This window comes from Neopsephotus bourkii, unplaced genomic scaffold (genome assembly GCF_033783945.1).
Source record: "Neopsephotus bourkii isolate Nb327-2 ecotype Australia unplaced genomic scaffold, CSIRO-AGI_Nbou_v1 NB_42, whole genome shotgun sequence".
Lineage (NCBI taxonomy): Eukaryota > Metazoa > Chordata > Aves > Psittaciformes > Psittacidae > Neopsephotus > Neopsephotus bourkii.
Window position 1 is genome coordinate 447,221 of NW_026900559.1, and position 13,591 is coordinate 460,811.

Below are 13,591 nucleotides of genomic sequence, written 5' to 3' on the forward strand. Positions count from 1 at the left end.
CTCAGTCTTATGTGTGCCCAGCCATGAGGGTGATAGGAAAACCAGGCACACTTGTGTCAGGGAGATGATGACTACATTGCTGACTGCTCAAGCTCCTCTGCGGCATACCAGCCTGCCCAAGCACATCTTGGCCTAGGAAGCTGGCATGTTTTGAAAAGGGGAAGCAAAAATAAGAAGTGAAAAAAGGGAATTCTGGACCAGAGAAAGTGAGGAATGAGTGTGAACCTGGCAAGTCAGATCAGAGCTGAATTTCCTGTAGCTCGGTAGTCCAGCAGGTTAAAACTATTCACCCTTCAATCTACCGCAGCACCAGGAGTGACCTCCTTCCACTCTTTCCCTTCACTGGATTCTGTGGGTTCATGGTACAGAGGCTGTGATTCATCACCCACTCAGCTTTGCACAAAGGAAGTTCAGGTCCCAGCTGTTAGCAGGGAGGGCTCCCCAAAGGGAGGAGCCTTTGGCTCCTACAAAGCCTTAGCTCAGCAACAGGGACAAAGGGAGGTGGCATCATCGCTGTGAGGAATTGCCATCATTGTAGCTCAGCCTTCAGACACTGACTGGGAACATTACAGAATCACAGAACTGGGTTGGAAGGGAGAGTAAAGGTTCTCCAACTCCAACCCCTGCTATGGGCAGGGACACCTTCCACTGGACCAGGTTGCTCCAAGCCCCATCCAACCTGGCCTTGAGCACTGCCAGGGATGAGGCAGCCACAGCTTCTCTGGGCACCCTGTGCCAGGGCTTCACCACCCTCACAGAAGATGAACTTCTTTCTAATATCTCCTCTAAATCTCCCCTCTGTCAGGTTAAAGCCATTCCCCCTTGTCCTGTCACATGTTTCTGGGCTTTCACAGTTGGCTTTTCCAGGCTGCTCAACATCTTTGTCACTGACTGGTGATCCCTGAGGACACCACTGTCACTGGTCTCCACTTGGACAGAGTCACGGGTGGAAATTCTCTGAGTGTTACCTTCCAGCCAACTCCTTATCTATCCACTGAGTGGTCCATCCATCAAATCCAGTTCCCTCCTACTGCTTTACAAAATCCATTGCTGACAACCTTAGCCTCTGAAATGTGCTATAGGGACTAGGTGGTCTCACTAGACACAGGCATCAGTGAAAAGCACGAGCGTGTTGCCATCTGAACCTGGAAACATATAAGAATGACCAGCCACCCTGCATATGCCTCAGTGCTTATCTGTCATCTCGCCCCTCAGAGTGAGCTCAAAGCATTGGGTGAAAAATTGCTTTTGTGCCAAAGCCAAGCAGGTGTTCCCTTTGACACCTGCCCTGGAGGTTCATGCGCTTTCCCAACACAGCCATTTTTTGCTTAGTTTCTGTGGTCTTGAGCTGCTTCCATGTGTGCTGTTTATGCCTGGATTTACTGAGCTTTTCTTCCGTCCTTAAAATCCCATAAATTAATCCACTGTTTATTTGCCTGTTCAGAGACTTGTTTGTTCTTTTCAGCTAAATATTTTGCATGGGTTGTCAAGCAGCTTCTTCCTGCATCTCCCAAAGAAAGGTCAAGCCACTTTCTGGATTGTGTTTGATGCTAGGAGACACAGCCACTGCCTGCTTTGGAAGTTTATCATAGTCATAGCCACAAAGCACCCCACAATTACCTCTGCCACATTTGGCCAAGGCCTGCCTTCCAGAATTCTACTCTGTCAATAAATTGCCCCTCACACTTCCCTGCCTCATTCTCTTCTGGTTTATGGTAATACTGGCCAAGTGTGGGCATGGGCAGCAGGGTTGTGCCTCTTCCTCCCTGGAGCCCAGGATGAGCACAGCAACAGAAACAAACATTTGTTACACACATGAGGGGCTCTGTGCATCTCCCTCTTAAATTTCAGAGGGAAAGGCTTCCTTTGCCTTTTGCTCAGTAGTCTAGAGATATTTATGCAAACAAAAGGGATCCTGCCATTATAAAAGAGGTGCAGAGTCTTCACACTAATGTCTTTAAAAAATAGCATCTACAAAACTTCAGAATAATTGATTCAATGATATATGTGAAGAAAATCCCCCAGAGCATCACTTCAAAAAACCCTCAAATCCACCAATTTCCTTGTCAAGGCTACATATGTTACCCCAAATTTGTCAGTACATCAAAGACACACTATTTTTATTGTTTCAGTTGATATAAGGGCAAGAAGTGATCAAACAGCATTTCTAGGTGGCAGTAGATTTATTTTTACAATTCTTTAAGGGCCAAGTTAATTCAACTCACCTACACTATAAATACACACATTTGTTTCACCAAGTAACATCTGCTTTTTGACCCTATTCTGTACACAAGCTCTACATATGAAAATATGTACGCATATCATAGTATCACAGAATGGTTTGGGTTGGAAGGGACCTTAAAGCACATCCAGTTCCAACCCCCTGCCATGGACAGGGCACCTCCCACTAGACCAGGTTGCTCCAAGTCCAGTCCAACCTGGCCTTGAACACTGCCAGGGATGGGGCAGCCACAGCTTCTCTGGGCAACCTCTGCCAGGGCCTCACTGCCCTCACAGGGAAGAACTTCCTCAGATCTCACCTCAATCTCCCCTCTGTCAGTTTAAACCCATTCCCCCTTGTCCTGTCACTACAGGCCCTTCTAAAAAAACACAACCCTACTGCAGATTTCTGGTCACCCCTTTAGGCACTGGAAGCTGCTCTAAGGTCTCCCAGGAGCCCTCTCTTCTCCAGGCTGAACAAGCCCAACTCTCTCAGCCTGCCTCCATAGCAGAGCTGCTCCAGGCCCCAGAGGATCAAAACATCTGTGTGAGCAGGGAGCCATGTACAGGCACGGGTAGACATGCTATACCTTAGATATGTATGGCTTGTCGCAATAACAAGGGAGCCCTGTTACTCAGTTTAAAACAATAGAAAAAAGGATGTTACCTAACCACAATGAATAAAAAGTAAAAAAGGGGAGGAGAAAGGGAAACAGAAGAGATAGCCTCATTACGTTCACTTCATGCCTCATCTTTCTAGTCTACTCTCTCTCTTTTTACCACCAAACTCCATGAAAATAGTCATCGGGCCTGTCAGCTGGTGAGGAGACATGCTGACAGCACCATGCACTCATTAGAGATCACTTTATAGAACTCAGTGTGCTGATGGAGAAATGGGATCTGCGCTCACTGTGGCAGTCCACCTCTGATCCTGTCAATCCATGGCAGATAATAGATTATATCCTTGTGTTCACTTCTCTGTTCCCCTCTAGCAGAGTACACAGTGATCAATGAAAACTGCCCTGGCGCTGAGTGGAATATCATGTGTCGGGAGTGCTGCGAATATGACCAAATTGAGTGCATCTGCCCAGGACAGAAGGAAAGAGTGGGCTACACCATTCCCTGTTGCAGGAATGAGGACAACGAGTGTGACTCCTGCTTAATCCACCCAGGTATGTTTTGGTCCACACTGCATTTGCACTGGAACTTTGGCCAAAGCATCAGCACATAAGAGTAGCTGCTTGGGAGGGGAGTAGTAAGGGGAGGCAAATCTCACTGGGGCATGGGGTTGCCCCAGATCTCCTCAGGAGCTTCCTCTGCTACTCTTCTGACAGCAGCAGGACACATAGTAAGGTCTTGTGCAGCAGGTAGTGTTGTTGCCAGAAAATAACCCACCACACTTTCCACTGATAGTGTTATCCTCTGGGCATCCTGGGCAAGCTGGGGAGCTGCCAAAGGGCAATGCTGCAGCTGGCTTCACAGCAGGAGCTTTATGTAGGTGCTCTGGGATGGTTTGTGTGCCCAGAGCAAGAAGGGAGAGATGACTAGAGAGTTGGTCTTGTTCAGCCTGAAGAAGAGAAGGCTCAGGGGACACCTTATAACAGTCTGCCCATGGCAGGAGGTTGGAATTAGATGATCTTTAAGGTCCAAACCGGTCTATAGCCATATGACTTGGAAGTCTGGCTACCAAAGTAGAAAGGCTGAAGTGAAAGGTGAGGGCAGGAGGAGACAGGACCAGGTTAGAAGACATCAGAATCAGAATGTGGCACCGGCAGCCACATTGAGACTTCTGAGAGAGACATCTACAGTCAGAGCAATGAGATTTAGATGTCTGGACAAGTCAGACTGGGAGTTTGGTTCCAAATCTCAGAGTCTGAGCTGCTTAGGGTTTGGAGGTGGAGGCTGGGCACAGTTCACAGCAGGGAAGCTGTCAGCACCACAGCAGTCATTAACATAACCAGCATTCTCTGCGGACAAGAAAGAGACTGCTCCTCTTCATGCAGCACAATCCACCTCGGCCGTCATCTAACACTGTGGCTCTCCTTTCAGGCTGCACCATTTTTGAGAACTGCAAGTCCTGCCGCAACGGCTCCTGGGGAGGGACGCTCGATGACTTCTATATCAAAGGCATCTACTGTGCAGCATGCAGAGCTGGCTGGTACGGAGGGGACTGCATGAGTAAGTGTCCTACATGGGCAGGGAGGCATGGCAGGGACAGGGAGGGGTGGGATGGGGCCAGAGCCATGCTGTGCTTTCCAGTTATCCATGAATGGCGACTTTTTAAAGGGCACAGACAGGAGAGGGCAAGCACAAGCAGGCAGTGAGCGGGATGTACAGAGTGGAGAACTTTTCTCCCAGTGCTCACAGCATTGGCCTGGGCCCCAAACCACAGGAGGCTGCAACCCTACTAAACTTCTGGTTTGTTTAGGTTTATTTTAAAACTTTAACTACTGTGACTCTGGAAATCTTCTGCTGTCTGCCTTTCTTGGACATTCTTCACCATAACTGATTCCCCAGTGGCCTTCAGCAAAGCATAAACATTTACAAGGGCATCAGCTAGATCAAAGAGCTTCTCCTCTGTCCTCCTTCAACCCCTGGGCTGCAGAACCAGCCCCAGGCAAGACTCAGTGTTCTCTCCCTCCTTCACACAGCTCCAACACATTCCAAGGAAGCTCTGGAAAACGTATCTTGCAACTGCTAACAGTGCTATGATGGACCAGGAGTGTTGCAGGCTCTGGTAGCAATACCTGAAGGTTTTGTTCTCAACAGCATACAAGAACTCCTGCTTGTTGGATTTTGCTAAGCTATTGGTTCCAATGCTCTTTCAACAGTGAATTCCATAAACTAACCTGATACAATTTTGGTATTTCTTTTACCGGTTTTCCACCATTTGTATAGATTGTCTCTCTGGTCACCTTTCACTGAAAGATGAAAGCAGAGCCTCCTTTTCCTGCTCTGCTCTGTCCATTTTTTTACATAACTTAACCTCCTTTTAGTCACTGATTTTAAAGCAACAGCTGAGCCTCCTTTCCCAGCACAGCCCAAGGCCATTCAGAAGGTGAAAGCAAACAAAATCGTTGTTTCAAACAGCAGAATATGGGGAATCAACATGTTTCAGCAACAGGGCTAACCCAACCTTGGTGCTTCTGGTGTTGATAAACTGAGTCCCTTGCTGTTGGTGGTGTGATTTCTGATAGCACTTTAAAGTCCTGTTTGCTCTGGGTCAATGCTAGAGCTCCCCTGGAACTTTTTACAAGAGCAGAGCTGAGAAAGAATCATTAGCTCAACTAATCCTTCCTCTCCCTGCCTCAGTAGGTCAGCTGCCCGCAGTATATTTCAGCCTGTTCTGCCTACTTGTGTTTTAAAGCAAACACACCCCCTCAGTGCAGCCTGTTTGGGCACTTTTGCAATACTGAAATTTTGAAGAGCTTTGCCTTATAGTGCTTTCCTTCCTACTTGCTCTTTTGAGGGAAGCAGTGTGACACTGAGGATGTGATCTGTTTTGTGCGGATCTGTGGTACTTCAGAGGCAGGTTAGGATGGGCAGAACTTTTCCACTCTTAAAAGAGGAGCACAGGGGCACCTGTGACCTCAGCACATTTCTGAGGTCCCCTGCTCTGCCTCTTATGTCTGTCTCAGTTTTAACCCTGGTGGTAGGCTCAGGCATGCAGAGATTGCTTGTCCAGAAAGCAGTCTGTGACCGTGCTGGGTGCAGGCCTGCAGGCTATGTGGCTTTTGGTCTGGAGGCTGGCCAGCGAGTAGCATCTGAAGGGCAGCATGCATGGGCTGCTGGAGCAGTGGATCTGCTAACATCACATTTTGGAGAGCAAAGGAGGAGGTATTTCTCTTTGGTACCTGCACACACGATCACATCTGGAACTCTGCAGCCTGCCCTGGGCACCTTTGTAAGTCACAGACTAGTTTGGGTTGGAAGGCACCTTAAAGCTCCTCCAGTTCCAACCCCCTGCCCAGCCGGTCATTGTACAGCCCACACACAAAGCTTTGTCCCGCACCAGCTCGGCACCTGTGGGGAACAGGAAGGGATTGCTCCTGCTGACAGAGCTGTCCTTGCATGGCTTCCCCACCTGAACCTTCTTCCTGAACGTTACCACCCCTTGCCAAGCGCGGCCCGCCTCTACCTTGCCCCTGCACTGAGGGACCAATCACCCGCAGACTTGCACCCCTGCCCGCGCCTGAACGCTGCAGCGCGGCTGCCCGGGGCTCGGGCCGGGCAGGAGGGACGAGCCGGAGGCACCGGTGAGCAGCTCCCGGGCACCCGACGGGGCTCCGGGTGAACCCGCGGCCGCTGCCTGGAGACCGCCGGGGTTTGTCTCCCTCTCGCGGGCCGCGGGAGGCGTTGCCGCGGAACACCGCTCCCAGCCCCGGGCTCTTGCTCCCCGGACCGGCAAATATGGCGAGCTGCTCGGGCGAGCTCCGCTGTAACCGAGCGGTACCCCTTTCACCACAGGACAGTCCTTGGAGGCCGCGCAGGGCACGGCACGGCCCGTCCCGTCCCGGTCCTGCCCGGCCCGTCCGGCACTCCCTGCTCCCGGGCCCTGCCTCCGCCGCGCCTATTCTCCCGCTGCACCATTTCCCTCGGGCGCTCCGGTGACCCGGCACCGCCGCCGCTAGGTGTCACCCGGGGGCCCTGGAGGAGGAGGAGAGGCCCCAGGCCGGTTCCTGTCAGGGGGAAGTGGCGGTGTCCGCACTTGCAGGGGTAAGGGGATGAGTGCCAGGGATGCAGTGCCAGCAGCAGTGTAGACTGTGGGCAGGATTAATGCCTATTTAACACCGCACTGGTGTGTGTGTGAGGCAGCTGTGGGGCAGGGACTGGTTACCACAAGGGGAGCAGCCGTATGGCGCTGGGGTGCCACATGCAGCTCCATGGGCTGGTGGCACTGCCTCAGCCACAGGGCAGCAGCCAAGGGGCTGTGTGCAATGGTGTAGGGCAGGGTGAGGTTTCTGGACGCTGCCAGCAAAAGTGGTTGTGTGCTTGGAGGGCTGTGGTGAGGAATCACAGACTGGTTTGGGTTGGAAGGGGCCTTACAGCTCATGTAGTTCTAACTCCCTGCCATGGGCAGGGACACCTTCCACTAGACCAGGAAGAAGCAGCATGGGCTGGCCTGTGAGGCAGTCTGGTTTGTACTGTCTGCTGGCATGGCCGAATACATGGACGTGGCTGAAGAACAGCCAAAGGATGGCAGATAATTTGGTAAAAATAAATTGTATAGCGTAGTCCAAAGGAATGTTAGTACAGAAAAACACCCGCACGAAATAGAGTCAATTGGAAGAATGCTAGAAGGTTCCAGCGAAAATTTTAGAGCAGCTTTCAGTGCCTAGAGGGGCTGACAAGAAATCTGGAGAGGGGCTTTTGACAAGGACCTGTAATGACAGGACAAGGGGGAATGGCTTTAACCTGACAGAGGGGAGATTGAGATGAGATCTTAAGCAGAAGGGTGAGGGTGGTGAGGTGCTGGCACAGGTTGCCAAGAGAAGCTGTGGCTGCCCCATCCATGGCAGTGTTCAAGGCCAGGTTGGACACAGGGGCTTGGAGCAACCTGGTCCAGTGGAAGGTGTCCCTGCCCATGGCAGGGGGTTGGAACTGGGTAAGCTTTAAGGTCCCTTCCAACACAAACTGTTCTGTGATTCTATAATAGTTTCCTACTGGGACATTTCCTAATAGCACTGTTTATTGGATAGGACTATCATGCTCTAAAAGGCACATCAAAATCTAAAACCAGAAGAATCTGCAGGACCCTTGCTTCTGTACCTTGCACTCCAGCTGCCTTTGTCAATCTCCAATTATCAAGTCACTTGAGAACACATCAAAGCAGGAGACAAGGTGGTGTTATCTAACAGCTGTCCTCAGCCTTCTTGTTTGAATGTGTACCTTGTGATGAACAACAGTGCTGGTAGTTTTAGAGACTTTGCAAACATCAGTGTTTCACATAATGTTGGTGACTAACAAGCAACAGGTAGCAACAAGGCATGATGAGGGACATCTGCTTTCCCATATCAGCCAATTTATGAATACCAGTAACTCTTCTACTCTCATTCTCCTCGATTCAGTCCTCTTGAGGTGTGAAGGAGCCCCACATCAGTGTTGTAGCACTTGAACAGCAGATAATGAGTTCTTACTGGAGGTCTCCTCAGGACCTCTCCCTCTGCTGACCCATGGGTCTCCGTGGGCTACAATGTAGAGGTCTTCTGAATTGTTTTGTTTTCTATTAGTAACAAGCCTTAGAGGAAATCTTACTGTGGTCCTGAAAGCTGCCTTTTATTCAGAAACAGGAAAGGAACAAGGATGTTGACACTCTGCCAAAGTGGATTATTTTTTTGTAAATGAGGCAGAATTTGCCAGCATTTGTGTTTAGGATGTAAATTATTTTTCAGAACTTTCCAGGTCTCCCGCAGATTTTGAATGGGAAGAGAAAAGACTCCTTTTGATCAACAGATGATTGAATAGGGAGTCAGCCTAACTTCTGCTAGAAGGGCTGGAGATATAAGAGCACAGATCTGATGTGATCGCAAAGGTGCTTCATGCAGAGAAGGGCAGTAGCAAATCTGAGAACATTCTTTTGGAGACAGTCACTGAATGGCTCCTCTTTAGCCTCTGGACCACCTGCTTTGCTGGCCAAACCTACTTCCTTGGCATCAGTGTTCAGAGAGTTCAGTCTGTACCATTGCAAACAGAAAAGTGCATTTAGTATGCTGTGCGTACAAGTATCTCTGCACCAGTTCTTTGGCTTTTCTTTGTTAAAGGCATCAGCAACTCAAAAGCCCTTCAGGACGAAAGAGAAAATTTCTTTGAGGTGGTCCAAGCCCTTTGTCAAACCATCTGAAGATTTCTAGCAGCTTTGTCTCAGGTTGTTTTTGAGGCAGGAGCCAACAGCAGCACAAGATCCTGTTTCTTGCTGTGGGAAGGAGCATTATCATGTGAACCACAGCAGATCTTTCTGTACTTGTTGAATCCTAATGTGGTTGCTGAGCACAGTCATTAGCCTTGTCTTTTTCAGAGGGAACTAAGTGAGCCCCAGAGAAGGATGAAGCACTTCTGAGGAACTCTTCTGAGAAGCATTTCTGTTTCCTTGGGTCCTGCTTAATTAAGTGCAACCAAGGGTAAATGAACAAAGGGTATTTCATTTGAGCAACACTTTCCTAAGAAGAAAGAGGAGTAATTGACCTGCAGTTTTCACTTTTCCCCATAGACCAGCAGCAGGACTGATTTCCAGCCACTAAGATCAATTGGAACCGCAGAGGCTCGGTTCTTTGCCAAACCAGGTCACTGTCACCCTCTTTTCCTAAAGGAAAGAAGGGTCCTGAGGCGATTTTAAAAACTCATTTCAGTAGGAAGCATTCACCCTGTGTTACTGGTTAAAAGTTTAGGGTTCCCCTTGGGAAACAAATGGAAGCAGCAGGGATTTCTGTTGGACTAAAGAGGTAAAATGAAGTAAGAGAGTTGCTGTGGAGGTCTTTTGTGTTGTCTTTTCACTTATCCTCATTATTCATGTTACACAGCCTATCAGAGTTCCCTGTTTTGGCGATGCTGTTAGACTCAATTGGGATTTATGAGTTAGGGATAGAGCCTCATCCCCCAGCAAAGTACCAGAAGGCTTATCAGGGAATGTAGCCATGTGCAAGACTCCATCTGGAAAGATGTAGTCAGAAAAGTAGAAACTGAGAAATTAGCTCTGTTTGGTACACAATGATATAACTGCATTTTGCTGACACTCGCATTTCTAGATCACAGAAGACTCTGTAAAAGTCACTAAACAACTATCCTTCCAAGGTAAAAACACCATTAGCCATGTTTTGTAGCTTGGGTAAAGGCAGAGGTTACCGAAGGTGAGAGAACTCTGGGCTAAAAATGTTCAGCATCTAAGATGAGGAAATAGGACAGCTATCCCTGGACAGCTGCCTAGGGACAGCTGCAGGGTAGCTGTGAAAAGATATTGCTTCCTCAGTGTGCGACCTTGTTTGCTGCTTGTTCAGGTCCTTGTCCTCTAGTGGTTTTCTCAGAGTGGTCACCAGAGTACTTCATCTTATCCTGTTGATGCTGGGGACTGAAGTGCATTTTATAGTACGGTGAAAAGCTGAGAGTGACAAAGGCAGGATGGTACAGGAGTAGAAGTGTAGGAATGTACCTGAGAGAAGGGGTAAGGGCTGTATACCATGTATTTGTTATACTGAGTCACTGGTGGAGGAGCTGTGGTGGTTATGCGTCTCCACTGGCATGGTGGCATTAACGCATAAGGAAGGTGTGGTGAATCCTGAGAACAAACAGACATATCCTCTAGGAATAGATCAGCTGGTTTTCTTCCAAGGGCCTCCTTATGAAGGATTTGAAACTATGATGTTGGGTGCAACAGCTCCTCCTCTCACTGTTTCACTCACTCGAGCTAATTCAAGTGTTCATTGTCCTTTAGCATTTTTCCACCAACTTCCACAGCTTCAGGTTTTACACAGCTCAACATGAGATCCATTACAACTCTTCTGAGCTGGAGGGTCAACCAGCTGAGTGTGTGGGCTAATCAAGACTGGGGAGAAAGCTGTACGGAGTGATTTCATGGGGCTCCGTTGCAAACCAGGAAGAAGCAACCAACTAAAACTTTTCTAGGGGTGCTCTTAGCCTAGGCAATACTCTAATTAGAGTCAGAAGTCTTTATAGCCCTTTTATGGTTGTGCCTTTATTTTATATACTGCCTGGTAAGAAAGCATTTATCTGGCTAAACCACCGTGTCTTCTCATTCCAGTGCTGTTTCTACACATCTTTTCCTCAGATATCCCTTAAAGGTCCTTGACACAGATATTTTTTTTATTCCTTTGCTCCCCAGGGTGTGGGCAGGTTCTTCGAGGTTCTAGAGGTCAGATTTTGCTGGAGGGTTACCCACTGAATGCACGATGTGAATGGACTATTCATGTTCAAGCTGGATTTAACATTGAATTAAGGTAGGTCATACTGACTTTTAGCCAGCACTGGTTTTAGGTGGACCTTGGGGCATGTGGATCACCAAGAGTCAATGGTGGTCAACAGCTGGGAGCCTTGGGGCAATGAATATATTGCCACCACTTTGCATTTGGTACCTCAGCTCTTTTCCCTGGTCTAGCTCATGATGGGCACAGATCATCCACTGTGTAAATCAACATCGCTGTGCCTTCAATTCCAATTTAGGACAGCTGGATGCTAAGGAAAGTCTCTTAGATACTGTGCACAATGTATCTCTCGAGGTCTGTTCAAGACCTTGACACCAAGACACCCAGTGTTTTCTGAAGAGTGTACCAGGCTGAACTAAGACATTTGAAGAAAACCTATAGGAACAGTTTGATATGATGTCTCATGCTAGGAGAGTTGCCCATGGGACTTGCCATACATTTAGCCTACATTTTCACTCCCTTATTTCTTTCACTCATTTTAGCAGCCCTGTCCTCTATCACCCTCAGTTACTCCTCTTACCGTTCCTATGTCTAGAGTATATGATCGGTTCTCTGACCTGTGTGTGCTTAGACCTGTTAACCCACTGCTGCTGACTCAATCTCACACTTCTTGGTGGGGTATCCTAGTGCAGGAGACTCTCTATTTGGGGTAATTAATACTGTTTTTAGGCGTGTGTAGCAGGGAGCTCACACATGCAGAAGGAACCTTGGCAGGGGATTGTATTCAAAACCCACTAATACAATAAAAACAGTAGCTAAAGCCTTCACATCAGTATCTCACCAGCTTTGTGCCCCAGGCAAAAGAATGATGCTAGATACACAGATTTCTTCCTGTATATTTAAAGAGAGACTTAATATTTAATTAGAGGAAATTAATTTAATAGAAGAGCTTGTAGCATTCCCACACTAACAGCTTTTTTTTTTTTTCAGATTAAAAATGCAAGCCTTTTATGGGGTTATGAGTAGCTGCGATTATAGAATCACAGAGTTGCAGACTCATTTGAATTGGAAGGGATCTTAAAGCTCATCTGGTTCCAACTCCCTGCCATGGGCAGGGACACCTTCCACTGCACATAACTAAGCATGCTACTAGAGTCTTCCTCCTGCATCTGCCATCCATTCTGAATTATTCCCTTCACTGCATGTTCATATAAAGGTGTTGGTTCCCTCTGTGGTTGCTAACTCTGCTTAGAGCTGTAGTGCACAGCCAGCGTTGTGCTGAGTAAGCACAACTGCTAACAAAGGGACTTTCTTCATTCTCTCTGTGTACAAATCCTGTTTGCTGCCACTGTGATGGCTTGCAAAGGCAGGGGTGAGGACGGCAAGATGCAGAAGAGTAACAAAGTGGTTTGTCTCTTCACACAGGGCAGGGAGAGCAAAACTCTCAGGAGCACAGATAAATCTTCCCTTGTTTCAAGCTGTGCCACAAGGTCCTTTGGGGGTTGGCTAAGTAGAGCTGGTTTGATAAATGGTGCCCAGATTGTGGTGGGGGTTTGTTTTCTCTGCTTTTTTTCCAGCCTTGTTATTCTGTGGGTTATGATGTATAGGCTCCCTCAGCCCAAGCCATCTCAGGTTTGTCATACCACAGTAGCAGTAGCTCACAACTTTCAATCATTTTTTTTAATGCCTCAGCAGAGATGCAGTTCTATACATTTTCCATTTGCTAGAAGCTTTCCTCAGAGGGGTTAGTGAATGTATTCACACTGCAGACACATGAAACCAAGACAATACTTTGCATTTCATTTTGTATCTGATGACCTGTAGCACTAAATTAGTTTCATAATATCCAAGAGAATTATACTATAGCTACAGCTTCACAGGTGAAGGAACTGAGGTTAATTACATTGCCTGTACCTGTAATTTAAACAGCAGTAGACCTCGTGGTCTGTAAAGGATCCCATCAACTGTGCTGTAGCCAAGAGGTTTTGAAAAGCTTTGGCAGGTTTCCTGACCTAACAGTTATGAGTCAGAAATTCCATTGGTGCAGTGTATCTGCTTCTATGCTAAATTAAATAGAATACAGATTAGACCCCCTATAATTTTCTCACCTTCCACTTTGTCTTCATATTTTTTTAATCAGAGAAAGCAAACAATTAAAAGCAGTATTTTGTGTGTGTCTCCTCCATTCCCTGCTTTCACTCTGTGTGAGAATCTCTTGATATTCTTTGGTCAGGAACACACTGCTGGGCAGTTTTACCTTTACATCTATAAATAATGCTGCTCCCATCACAGGGTGGGCATTCGTTCTGTACTTGCACACATAATTCTTAATTTTAAGCAGAAATGTACCAGTTTGCGGAACCAGTAAGTATTTTTAGGATTGAATTAGGATAAACTGTAGCCTAAGTGTGACAAGGATGAACAGGTTAATTTGTATATCCCTGTAATTTCCATAAAGGTAGATACCTGGGGTATGATCTGCCACTGAAAGAATGTTT

General features: G+C 47.6%; 1 protein-coding gene across 3 annotated transcripts in view; it reads left to right on the top strand.

The window, feature by feature from the left end:
• Window positions 1–13,591, top strand: part of PAMR1 (peptidase domain containing associated with muscle regeneration 1) — a 51,211-nt gene that overhangs the window by 7,285 nt on the left and 30,335 nt on the right. For 2 of the 3 annotated variants that reach the window (XM_061346803.1, XM_061346817.1), the window contains exons 2-4: window positions 3,213–3,392; window positions 4,270–4,398; window positions 11,054–11,168. In XM_061346803.1, the coding sequence (XP_061202787.1) occupies window positions 3,213–3,392; window positions 4,270–4,398; window positions 11,054–11,168 (424 nt within the window). The remainder of the gene's footprint in view (window positions 1–3,212; window positions 3,393–4,269; window positions 4,399–11,053; window positions 11,169–13,591) is intronic. The other variant, XM_061346813.1, reaches the window with a different exon arrangement.